General features: G+C 44.0%; 1 protein-coding gene across 6 annotated transcripts in view; it reads left to right on the plus strand.

Annotated features, from left to right (window-relative positions):
- The window catches only part of CAMTA1 (calmodulin binding transcription activator 1), an 869135-nt gene that overhangs the window by 83632 nt on the left and 772466 nt on the right, over positions 1-13037 (plus strand). Inside the window, exon 4 of one of the 6 annotated variants that reach the window (XM_057695090.1) lies at positions 12170-12357. The exons of 4 other annotated variants lie outside the window; for them this stretch is intronic. In XM_057695090.1, the coding sequence (XP_057551073.1) occupies positions 12170-12271 (102 nt within the window). In that variant the 3' untranslated portion in view covers positions 12272-12357. Of the gene's footprint in view, positions 1-6598; positions 6736-12169; positions 12358-13037 lie in introns of those variants that run through there. One more of the 6 variants, XM_057695122.1, reaches the window with a different exon arrangement.

The following is a 13037-nucleotide window of genomic DNA, read 5'->3' on the forward strand; positions in this document are numbered from 1 at the left end:
TTCCCGTTTTATTGGCACAGAGCCACGCTCATTCGTCTGCGTATTGTCTGAGGCTGCTTTTCAAGCTGCAGCAGCCAAGTTGAGTAGTTGCAACAGAGACCATCTGGCCCACAAAGCCTAAAATATCTACTCTCTGGCTCCTTAAGGAAAAGTTTGCTGATCCCTGGTTTAGGGGGATAGGGATGGCCACAGGGAGACCAGTGAGGAGGCTGTGGCAAGGGCTGGTGGTGGCTGGACCAGGGCAGCATCAGATGCGGGCCGTGTTTGAGGGGAAGCGCGGATTGGCTGTCTGCACATATGAGGAGTTGGGGGTGATGCCAGTGTCTGTGCACCGAGCAACTGGAATGCAGTTCCCATTCACCGAGATGGGGAAGACCATGGGAGCAGCAGGTTGGGGAGATGGGTGAGGAGAAAACTCTTGGCTGTGTTAACTTCACGATGTCACATGGAGGTTTCCAGTAGGCAGGCACAGTTTAGAGGAAAGGCTTAGCCTCAAGCCAGACTCTTCAGTGTTGTCAGCGTATCGAAAGGTCTTAAAGCTCTGGGATAGATGAAATCCTATAGACAAGGGTGTGAATGGATGTAGAAGTTCAAACCCGGAGCCTGGGGGTACCAGTGATAGGAGGAAGGGGGAGGAGGAAGTGAAGGATGTGAGAGGAAACACCACGGAAGGAAACCGGGAGAGGGGATGTCCTGGAGGAACGGGTTTCAGGGCAGAGAGCGTGGTCACCTGTGTCAAGTGCTGCTAAACGTCAAGGAAGACACAGGTGAGAACTGACCCTGGATCTTGCAGCACGGAGGTCATGGGTGACTTTGATAAGAGCTGGATGAGTGGATGGTGAGGACGTCACCGGTTCCAGCTGGTTCAAGCCAAAATGGGAGGGTGGGAAGCACAGAGCAGGTGCTTTCAAGGAGTCGTGTTTTCTGCTGCCCCGGTGTGGGCCAGGAGAGGGTGGAGAGTTGGAGTTCACCTGGGATGGGGATTTTGCCCGGGGAGTGCTGGGGTGGGAGGGGCAAGGGAGCTTCGCACTGTTGTGATGGTGGGCACGGACTCCGAGCCTGGCAGGGAGCAGACGTGGAGCACGAGGGAGACCAGGGGCAGCAACGGGCCCTGGGGGCACTGGGCTCAGGAGCAGGGCCACGGAATTGCTGGAGTGGGGTGCTTGAGTCTGGTGTTACGAAGGGGTGCAGTTGTGGTTAACGTCAAGGTCTAGGGCAGTGCTGTCCAGTAGAAATGCAATGTGAGCCCCATGTGTAATTTGTAATGTTCTAGGAACTGTATTTTTGAAAAGTCTAAACAAATGAAATTAATTTTAATGATTTATTTAGTCCCGCGTCTCTGAAGTATTACAGAACACATAACCCATGTAGGCATTGTGGAGGTGTCTTACCTGCATGTTGCACTATGTCCGTGACATGTGACACGGGTCGTATGCTTGCAGCACGTCTTGGTTCAGACTGGGCAGATCTCAGCAGCCACACGTGGCTTGTGCCTACCGCCCTGGACAGCGTAGGTCTGGACAGCGTAGGGAATGACCGTGGAAGTGCAGTCCAAGGGGGTCGGAGGGAATTGGGTCAAGGAACCGGGAGGCCAAGGCTTGTGAAGGATCGTCTGTGTGGACCTGAAACCACTTATGATGCTGATGAGACGAGCAGGGCTGGAGGCTGGGGCTGTGGGTGGGCTCGCGGCTTCAGTGGCGTCTGCTCTCACCTGCCCACCAAGGAGCATTTCCTGCCCCTGATCCCGACACATTTCTTAAGGCATCTGTGAGGGTTGGAGGACTCCTCTTGCCCCAAGTCAGATCCAAGTGGTAACTCCTAACTCCTTGGAACTAGGGGTTTGAGGCAAGGTTTCTGATTGACAGTCACATCAGAACACAAGGCCATAATTTTGACAGGATCTCCCCCAAATCGCGGCTTTTCAGTGGGTTTTTACTTTTATCCTTTAGATTCTTATCTTTATTTTGTCATAATCCTCAAGTTCTATTAGTTGTACTTAACAACCCTAAATGTGTTTGAACCCCTGCAGAAGCCCACCTTGGTTGGCCTTTTGAGACGGTCCCATGTGATACAGCATAGGGAGCCTGCCTGTCCTCTGTGCTTTTTTTTTTTTTTTTTTTTTTTTTTTTGGCACACGGGCTTAGTTGCTCCGTGGCATGTGGGATCTTCCTGGAGCTGGGATTGAACCCGTGACCTCTGCATTGGCAGGCAGATTCCCAACCACTGCGCCACCTAGGAAGCCCTGTGCTTTTTTTAAAAAAATTTTTTTAAATAAATTTATTTGTTTATTTATTTATTTATTTATTTATTGGCTGTGTTGGGTCTTCGTTGCTGCACACGGGCTTTCTCTAGTTGTGGTGAGCGGGAGCTACTCTTTGCTGTGGTGCGTGGGCTCCTCATTTCAGTGGTGTCTCTTGTTCTCATTGCACGAGCTCTAGGCACGTGGGCTTTAGTAGTTGTGGCACATGGGCTCAATAGTTGTGACTCTTGGGCTCTAGAGCACAGGCTCAGTAGTTGTGGTGCATGGGCTTAGTTGCTCCATGGCATGTGGGATCTTCCTGGAGCAGGGATCGAACCCGTGTCCCCTGCATTGGCAGGCAGATTCTTAACCACTGCACCACCTAGAAAGTCCCCCTTTGCGCTTTTAAAAGGCAGGCATTGTCAGCCTTTTATTATGCAAAGAATTTATACATACACACGCACATACATACACACGCACATACATGCAGGCATACCTCGGAGATATTGTGGGTTTGGTTCCAGACCACTGCAATAAATTAAATAATGCAGTGAAGCGAGTCACATGAATTTTTTTGGTTTCCCAGTGCATTCAAAAGTGATGTTTACATGCTACTAGTATAGTCCACTGTGTGCAATAACAGCATTATGTCTAAAAAACAATGTACATACTTCAATTAAAAATGTACTTTATTGCTAAAAAATGTTAACCGTCACGGAGCCTTCAGTGAGTCGTAATCTTTTTGCAAGAGTAACGTCAAAGATCGCTGATCACAGACCATCATAACAAATAGGATAATAATGAAAAAGTTTGAAATATTGCAAGAATTACCAAAGCGTGACACAGAGACATGAAGTAGGCAAATGCTGTTGGAAAAATCGTGTCAGTAGACTTGCCTGTTACAGGGCTGCCACCCATCTTCAAAACACTTAAAAAATGCAGTATTGTGAAGCGCAGTAAAATGCGGTGTGCCTGTGTGTACGTATGTGTATGTGTGTATATAGGCTTTGATCCGCAACGTGCCTTTAAAGATTAGTAAACATCGATGGTGATGTCAGAAAGCTACTTTTTAGCCTTGTAGGCCATGGGCAGTGAACTGTTTTGAAAGTGTGAACAGGACACCTCAGCAGCACACCCGCTCTTACTACTTCTACTTTCCTTACCAGTAATGAGCCCCCAGGGAAAAGGTGAATGGATACCCAGATTCTGTCCCTTTATCAAGTTTAAATTACTTTAAGTTCCCTTTAGTTTATTTTCCGTGTTAAGATGAACCCCCAAATCCTCGAAAGTCCTACCAGCCCCCAAATTAGGAGCAGCCCACTTTGAGCCATGTGTTTGTGGAGCTTAGGTCCTTGGATGACTTGGTGTGAAGGAGTCATTGCTTGTTGACGTTGTGTGAGCTGATGTCACGAGAAAGCGGGGCCTGTCTAGGTAGTCTGTTTTCAGCATCCTAACTTCAGTAATCCCCTGAGCATCACAGAGAATCTGCTTGGTCCCTGACTGTGCAGTTTTATATTTTATGTTTATCTTTTAAATGTGATGACCTTCTTGCCCGGTCTATTCACATGAAAGAAAAAACTCCGTAAACACAATTTAGTAATAACGAAAGCTTATTCATTACATAAGTTTTCTTAAACTCTATTCTAATTAAAATGTTTCCATCTGATGGGGAAATGAATACCAAGAGCTGGAAATTAAGCAAGAAATTAAAATAACATTAATGGCTTAATTGCAGTTTGTTTTGAGGTTTTCCTCCCCAGTAAGTGGTGTTTTGCTTATCAAGTCACTTCTTTACACATAAATCTTTATGATGAATGGACTGGAATGTATCCTAGCAAAAGAAGAGCTGTTATATGATGCCACTTGTAAATTATAACACATGCTATGTAAGGGAACCAAAGGATTAGCTTGTTAAAAGCACTGTTAGCATAATTACTTAATTTGATACCCACAGAATTCTAGTTGCTTTGACAGTGAAGATCCACGTGTCGAGACTAGGAAGGTGAGCATTTGGACATTTGTTCATTTTTAAAAACTTAGACCTGAGTCGCTGGCATGCTTTTGTTATAATTCTTGCCTCAAAAAAACCCAAAGTAAAACATTTAAATTTATTCCTTCAGAAATACACTGCTGAAATTTTAGGCTTTAACCAGCATAGCCAGTGTAACCTAAACCGCGGCAGGTAGCCAGTGTAACCTAAACCGCGGCAGGTGTTTGGCCTGCAGCAGGCAGGCGCGTGCCCCGCCCTCGTCCTCAGGCTGCACAGAGCCCACACGCCTGCCCTCTGGATGGTTCTGTGCCTGTCACCTGGATTTGCCTTTACTTGTAAAGTATTCATTAACCCTATCCTGCCATCTCTGGATGTGGGTGTAGGTGCAGGTGGAGAAATACCAGACCCCGCAGCCCTTCGTGATCGAGTACAGCGTACCTCCCCCAGCCACGTCTCGCCCCCCACCCCCACCCCAGACACTTCTGTCCTTTCACACATGCAGTTTCTTTCTCTACCCCGGCCCTTCCTCCCCAGATCTGCTTTATCTGGCAGACGCTCCTTCTAGAGGCCAGTCCCAGCTGTCACATCTCCACACGCCCTTTCTGCACAGTCTGGCCTGTTGGTTGCCTCTTATCACGGGCACAGCTCTCCATATCCCTCTGAGGGCCCTTGCCACGTCGTGTTGTAATTTCTCTCTTTATGGGCGTCTTTAGTTCACTGAACTGTGAGCTCTCTGGAGCAGATGCTGGGCCTCACCTGTTTCTGTTTCCGTAGCACCCAGCCCAGCATCTGCATGCAGTTGTGGGTGGCTGAATGGGGCAGGTGACACACTGTGGTCATGTACCTTCAAGCCAAAGAGGTAAACCTAATAACTGTTTTGAGGGAAGAGGATGAATACCGTTTTTGTTCATACAGATCTTTAAATTTTGGTAGCAGAAAGCAAATGTGCAAAGAGCGATAGAAAACAAGTCAGAAGCTGCTGTCTGATTCCATAGAGATAGTCACATTATATGTTAAAAAAATATATATATATATATACACAATTTACATTTGATCGCCTTGAAATCTTCCATTTGTTGTTCTGGTATCTTAGTTAACTAATGATTTAATTGAATAACGCCTAGGGAAATAGATATAAATGTCTTGGGAACTTCTCTGGTAAGAAGGCCACAGCTCTTTTCTTTTTGTGATGTGTCCTTTTTAGGACCACCTTCAAGGCTTGTGAAAGCAACTGCCCTCTGAGCATTGGACACATGGCTGAATATGATGGTTCTTTTTTACTTACCTTGATTCACTGGAAGTCAGTAGTCATGCTTGTATTCAGTCAGTTTAAGGTTTGGTTGGAAATCAGTCCCAAATTTGAAAAACAAATTAGATAGCACCACCACGCCCCCCCGCCCCCCCAACACGATGTGCTCCCAACTTGCTCTGTAAGACTCGTTGCACAGTGTTCAGTGTTTGACCCCAAATCTGTCACCTTATGGCTCTTCCCCCCAGTAGCACCTAAGCAAGGGGAGGTGGATGGGAGAGAGATTTGGGAGAACACGTCTCCTGAGGCTCTCCCTCAGCATCAGTGCATGTTTGGGTTGTGTAAGGGCACTGAAGAAATCACCTGTGGTTTCTTACTAGGATCTCTCATACTTAGGAGCTGGTAGTTCTTTTCCTCAGATTCCTTTGAAATCCTGTATTTTTCTAACCTGCGAAACTGGCCTGGAAAGCAGTGATTGGAAGTGCTGGGAATTCAGTTTAAGTTCACCTTTTTAGTCAAGTGCTTCAGCTAATAGTCTCTAGCAGGGGAGCCTCTCGAAGCATTGTGTTCTGTTATATCAATATGTACTTAGACACGTTAATCTGAATTAGAGAGCTGATTGTACATAATGACTCCCCTGGGACACTACGTTAGAGAAAAAACAAAACAAAAACTTAAGTAGTTTACAGAATATGCGTAGTCAGTAAAAAATTCTTCTAAAATTAGTGTTAATTGAATCTGAACCTTGATCATCTTCGAACCTTTAATTTTTAATTTGATCCTTTAGAAAAGTTTTGTGGCCTCTTAAAGATATAACCTACTACCCAATAAAAGTTTTGCTGTAATGATTATGAAAAGAACGGTTGTAAAAGAACTGATTTTGAGTTACTTATTTGAGGGAAAGAAATCAGATGTGTGGGAATGTGTGTGTGTAGAGTAGTGTGTGTGTCACTCATATGCATGTACATATATGTACATATATGTGTGTTTAATGTGTACTTTAGTTTGCCTTTACCCAGATGTCTCCTCTCTCTGCCTCTGGAAATGGGGCACATTTTCTTCAGTTAAAAACAGAAATAGAAGCGATGGTCGTGACCCATTTTACACTTATTTATTTCAGGCTCTCACCACACACTTGTTCACGGGTGCAGCAAGGAGAGGGACCCACAGAGCTGGAGCCATGAGCGCTGCCACACTGGAGAGGAAGCTGGCAGAACTCGTAGGGAGAGCTTTGCCGTCCTGCCAGCTCCATACCTGGCTTCAAGACAGTTCTATTAGGGAATTCATTGTACTCAAAACCTGAAATTAATCTGAACCGAATGTTACTAAAAATGACATAGATTAAAGTGACCCAGTCTTGCTTCATCCAGAGTTACTATGAAGGAGCTCTCCGGCCTGACCTGGCTCAGGGAGAAGGGGTTTCTGTCCACATGCCACCTGGTCACGGGGGCCTGCGTGACCACCCATATGCCCAGATGCCACTCTCGGTCCCCTTAGGTGCTCTTCTCGTCTGAGCGACGATCTGTTTGTCACTCGCCCCCAACTCCTGGGAGAATGGAAGCCCTGTGAGGGCAGGGCCTCTGTCGTGTCCACCGTGTCCCCAGTGTGCAGGACATAGCCTGCACGGCGTGGCGTCTAAATAAGTGCTGCCGAGTGGGCGACTGGTCACCTCGCATCGCATCCTTCCTGCATGTTTTCCTTTTACTTTGCCTTTTACACATGACTTCTAAAAGTGATAAAGCAGTGAAATTTGGGGAGAAATATAAAACTTTTGTTGTGATTGAAATAACTGTCAGACTGGTGGAGGGTGTTTATCAGGACTCGAAATTATGAATTACAAAACTTTGTGTTATGGTATCCATGCCTCCTGATGAAGAAATAGAAGAAATAGATGTAGGAAAAACATGAGTCCTGAATCTGGAATATTTTAATGTCAAGACGTCTAATGAGCATCTAGAAAGAAATATTGAAAAATAAAAATAGGGAGGTAGGAAATAAGAAGACATTAAAATTTTTTCTTGATATTTAATAATTTAAGATAAAAATTTGGCATCAAGTAAACAAGATAAACCTAAATGTTTGGTTTATCGTTAACAAAGACACAGAGGGAACTTGGAGGCATTTATTTTAGATGATGGTAACAGAATACTTTTGTTCCAGGTTACCTTCATGAGCGTGACAGGTACTCCATCTTTATTCTTTGTGTGTTGGCCTAGGCTGGAATACTGATATAGTTCTTGAAGATAATGTTCTTTGAGGAGGTTGTGTGTTTTTTCTTTCTTTCTTTCTTTCTTTCTTTCTTTCTTTCTTTCTTTCTTTCTTTCTTTCTTTCTTTCTTTCTTTCTTTCTTTCTTTCCTTCTTTCCTTCTTTCTTTCTTTCTTTCTTTCTTCCTCCCTTCCTTCCTTCCTTCCTTCCTTCCTTCCTTCCTTCCTTCCTTCCTTCCTTTCTTTCTTTCTCTCTCTCTTTCTTTCTCTCTTTTTTTTTTTTTTTCAAAGAGCAAAAACAAAACCAAGGAGACAGTATCCTGTGATGTGGGTTTTATCTCAAGGTGAGTTTATTTGTGGCACTAACTCGTGACAAATTGCTTAAAGAACTGAAACTTCTTTTCAGATGTGGTGTATTTTATTGGTCCAATTTTCTTCATTTCAGTGTAAACTTCAGTTATCTATTGGACACTGAAGGAATCAACTAAAAGCAGGGAAAGCAGGCCCAATTGAACTTGCATTTTTTGTCACAGAGAAATAACCAGCATTTCTGATCAAACAGTAAATATGTTTCAGTTCCTTTTAAATTAAGTGTGAAAAGCCAAGACTAGATTTTTATGTTCCACAAAGCAAAATAAAAACAAAAACCCCTTTCAGGGCATAATGCATTTTTTATTAAACTTACCGCTGAATTCCTTTGATTATGTAATCTCATCGTCACATGGAAGTGTAAGGAGTGTGAATTCTGGGCTGAAGAAATAATTACGGGAGCGAGTTAATGAGGCAGAACTCGCGAATCTGCGTTTATGGTCTTGTGGACAAATAAATCATGAGTGGAAGACACAGATGTAAAGAGAAATTCTTGACTGCCTTCAAGAAGTGCAAGGTTGAACTTTTTACTAAAACAGAATTTTACAGCCTCTCAGGGGGATGTTGTGAGGATTAAATAAGTGTTAATGTGCTCAGAATAGCAACCTAGGGCATAATGAGCACTGGTAAACGTTCGCTGTTTATTCTTACAGGGGTTTTAGTACAAAAGATTAAATCATGTTTTAATCATGCATAATAAACTGTACTATAATTTTATTATGGTATATGTCCACTTGTAATTCAATGAAGAGTGGCTTTTTAAAGCAACGAAGAAACCGAAATGTTTTTCCTTGTGCTCTTTTGTGCACACATGTCAAAGCTTCCGGGATTATGTTATCTAAATGACAACCCCAGTGACAAAAGGTGCAGGAGCAAATGTGTAACTCTTAGCGTTATTTTGAAGTCCATTATTTTCATAAATCTGAAGAGTAGATTAACTTACTGGTTTTCGCGTACTCCGTGGCGTCATGTGTGTACTTCTCTAAGTTTTATGGAATTAAATTGAAATTTATGACTACCAAGTGCTTGACGCCCCTGTCAAATTTATCCTTTCATTGATTTGAAATCCAGCTTTCATTCAGTGTTTCTGCAGTTCAAAACATGTGACGTAAGGATTTCAAGAGCGATTACATGACGTAGTGCCCTCTGGTGGCACTAGGACATCAGGCAGAGGGCTGGCCCGCAAGCCTTCCAATTGTTCGTCTAAAGAGGAGCCACCTTATAATTGGTTCTTTCTGAGCTTTTCCTTCTGGTGGGTTTTGAGAAGTTGTGTGGTGGTTGGTTTATGGCCACCTGTGATGTTGTATTTTTCACGTGTGTGGTGCTTAGTTTCGCCCTCCGTGGAGCTGTGGCCCAGAGTTCATTAGTAAAGCCTTTTAGGGAGCCTTCTTTACAAGCTTAGCTTGTGGGTTGATTTCTGGGTGAAAGCTTTCTCAGGTGAACTTGCTGTAAGACGGTACACCAACGTTAAGATTTTCCACAGGGCACCAGGACGTGCATTTTTAGATGCATCTCTTAACTTGCCTTTTCAAGGAGGGGACCATGTCACTTCCTGGAGGGATGGCCTTTTAGTGACTCACTGGTACAGCTGGGATGAGCCTGCCCAGTGGATTAGTATTAGGTGGACGTCCATGTCCCATTTCCATCTTCCATAGAGGGCAGCCTCGCCTTCCCACTTAGGTCCCTTGGCCAGACTTGGTTATGCTTTGGGCTTTGGGGTCAGTCAGACCAGGAACTGGATCCCACCCCCACCTCTGAAAAGCTGTGGGATCCCCTAGGAAAATCATTCTTTTATGAGTTTCTTTAGCTGTGAGGTAGGGCTGCTGCTGCTGATTCTAACCTGTGTCAAGAGATGGTTGTGAGGTTGAAATGAGTTGATATGTGAAAAAGTCTTAAATTGAACTGCACAGAGTGCTATTAAACATGTTAGTTTCCTTTTCTTCCTCAAAAGCAAGCTTCACCCCCGTTTTAAATTTAAAAGATCGTTTTTTAAAAAATAAGCACACTTTTTAAAATTATTAAAAATTTTTTTTTTTTTAATATATAAATTGACTGTGTTGGGTCTTCATTGGTGTGCATGGGCTTTCTCTAGTTGCAGGAGCGGGGGCTACTCTTTGTTGCGGTGCGCGGGCTTTTCATTGCGGTGTGCGGGCTTCTCATTGTGGTGTGCGGGCTTCTCATTGTGGTGTCTTCTCTTGTTGCGGAGCACAGGCTCTAGGTGCGCGGGCTTTAGTAGTTGTGGCACATGGGCTTAGTTGCTCCGCGACATGTGGAATCTTCCTGGAGCAGGGATCAAACCAGCGTCCCCTGCGTTGGCAGGTGGATTCTTAACCACTGTGCCATCAGGGAAGTCCCTAAAAGATCATTTTGAAAAATGAACTTTTAATTTTGGAATAGTTTTGTATTTACAGCAAAGTTGCAGAAATGGTACAGAGTTCTCATATACTCCTCCCCTAGTGTTTCCTGTGAGCCTCGCTTTTATGCTGTTGAGTTTTCCTGATAACTTTTCATGTATAATCCCTGTGAACTTTGATCAGATTTGGCTTTAAGTGCCAGTTTAGTGCTTTGCTAAGGCTGAAATGATTGCCTTGAATACCTGAGTTTCGCATTTGCTTCCAAATCATCTTTCTGTTTTTCCCTTGGTCCATGTCTGTGACCACTTGACGTTAGAATAACCTTCTTTGATTTTGCAGGATCTTAACACCTAGTAGTTTCCCTGTTTATGCAGTTAACGAGCTGTGCAACCAAAGGAAGGACGAAATAGGCATTTTATGTCGTAATTTCAACTGGGCATTTTTGCAGTCTTAGAGCTACTTCTCACACCATCACAATTTAAGTCAAGGTAGAAGTGCTTGCATTTTCAATCCCGTTCCCCCCCCACCCCCCTCCACCCCCAGATATTTCTAATGTTCAGAAATACAGAAAGAAACTTGCTGGGTTTCCCACTTAGAAGTTCACTGGCTAGTTTTAATATATCAGTAATCTATAATTAGCATTATTATATAAACCCCAAATAGTAGCATCTCATTTTATGTGCGTTTACAGTTTAAGCAAATGATTTCACAGACATGTTACTTGGTTTCTTAACAACCCTGAGAGAGAGGCAGGGAGAGCTTTGTCAGCCCTGGTTGAGGCCACATAGCAAGAGTTGGAGCTCGAGTTCAGTAGAGACGTCCTGCAGACACAGGCTGAGCGCTTCCAGCCCGTGCCCGCCTGCCACTGCTGCAGGGATGTGGCTGCGAAAATGCTGCTTTCCTCCCCCGTTTGCATTGGCCACCTTCCATCCCAGTGATCGTATTTATGTTTTAATACCCATACCACTTCTTCAGTACTTAACTGACGATTTATGTATCTTGTTTCAGCCCAGACCCTCACTGAGTGTTGTGGCATCAGCAATATTAGGCTTGACTTAACAGAATCTGCCCATCCTGTGCCTTCAGGGAGAATCACTGGTGTGTGCTGTCACGAGCCTCCGCAGGCCCCGGTGTACCTGCAGCCTCTGCTGGGGCGGCTCCAGCTTGTGATCTTTGGGAACATCCTGTGCTGCAGACACCTTGGCACTAGGGACACGAGCCGCATCTTTTCTACAAGAGGCACTGAGGCATTTGAATGAGAAGATGATATAGCTCGAAAAAGTGATAAATGGGCCAGGTTCTTGAAAAGCTAGCAGAACGTCTTATCTAAACATTTAGATCTGAGCAGAAAGCAAAAATGAGTCTCCGGAAAAGTTTTTTTGCAAATGTGGGGTAGGTGCTTTAAATTTGAATACCTGTTTCTGTGGTATAAAAATTTAATTTTGTCGTCACATTTGTTTGGTTTTGGTTACGTGTCCATGTTCAGCAGCTCATTTAACCCTTCTGGAACCGTGGTTCAGAGGAACCGATCGGCAGCTGTAGTGGCAGCTTTTCCCAGGCTGTTAAATTCTCACTGATCACTTGGCTGAGTTTGGCAGGTGGTCTTTTTAAAAATCAATGAAGTAGACGAATCTACAAAGCCAAAGTCAAGTGTAAGAATTAAGATACACTTTATTTTATTATTTTAAGATACATTTTTAACCTTTTGAAGTTGTACCATTCCCATTAAAGAACCATCTTTTTTTTTTCTTTTTTTTTTTAAGCTGACAAAGCATCCACGTGTTTCCCTGGTTCTAGCCTGGCAGCTCAGAATTCTGGAGCAGCATCTGGGATACATCCCCGGTGGCTTTTCTAATGGCCTCTAGCATGGGTGGACATGCTGCTCTCTTACAGAAATGTCGGATGTCACTTAATAAAAAATCTTTGTTGTCGTTGTTTTGGTCACCCTCTTTAGGTTTGGCACCTTTTTAGGAAGTTATAAAGCAAGTGGGACAGTCTGGCTGGCCTGAGAGGTTGGGTCACCATTGATCTGAGATGATCCCTGTTGATACGTTTGCAAAATGTAAAAAGAAGACTTTAGCTTCCCGTGCACATTATGAGGGAGATGTGTGTTTTAATAGAATTATGTCCCATCGAGTGGTAGAGGGGCTCCCATGGGACTGATGCCGGAAAGTCAGACTAAATGGGGCCCTTGGCTTCCTGTGGCTGGTGGACTTCACTGTGGATACTCGGGAAGTGTGTTACCACTTCTCTTTCTTTGAGTCCTGTGATCTGGGTCACCAGTGAGAGAGAGGTGTTTTGTGTTCACTTGTCACTTACTGACGCTGATTGGAAACAAGATAAAGATTTTGCTTATATGTTACAATAATGTCCAAAACCATCAGGCCCACTCCCCACACATGAGCCAATTACCCAAATATTAATTCAAATTACATGTCTTTCTTCCACAGATGTGTGCTTCTTTCCCTTTTTCCTTTCTGTTTTCTTTACCCACTGGGTAGATTCACATGAAGAACTAAACCAGGCCCCGGTATTTACATGTTGAAAGATGAGATCTCTGTTCAGAGGTACCTTGTGGCAAGTGCAGTTTAGTGAGTCGAGGAGGGGGCAGTCGTTTCTTTGCAGGTTGGA

Source organism: Hippopotamus amphibius, chromosome 1 (assembly GCF_030028045.1).
Source record: "Hippopotamus amphibius kiboko isolate mHipAmp2 chromosome 1, mHipAmp2.hap2, whole genome shotgun sequence".
In the NCBI taxonomy this organism is placed as follows: Eukaryota; Metazoa; Chordata; class Mammalia; order Artiodactyla; family Hippopotamidae; genus Hippopotamus; species Hippopotamus amphibius.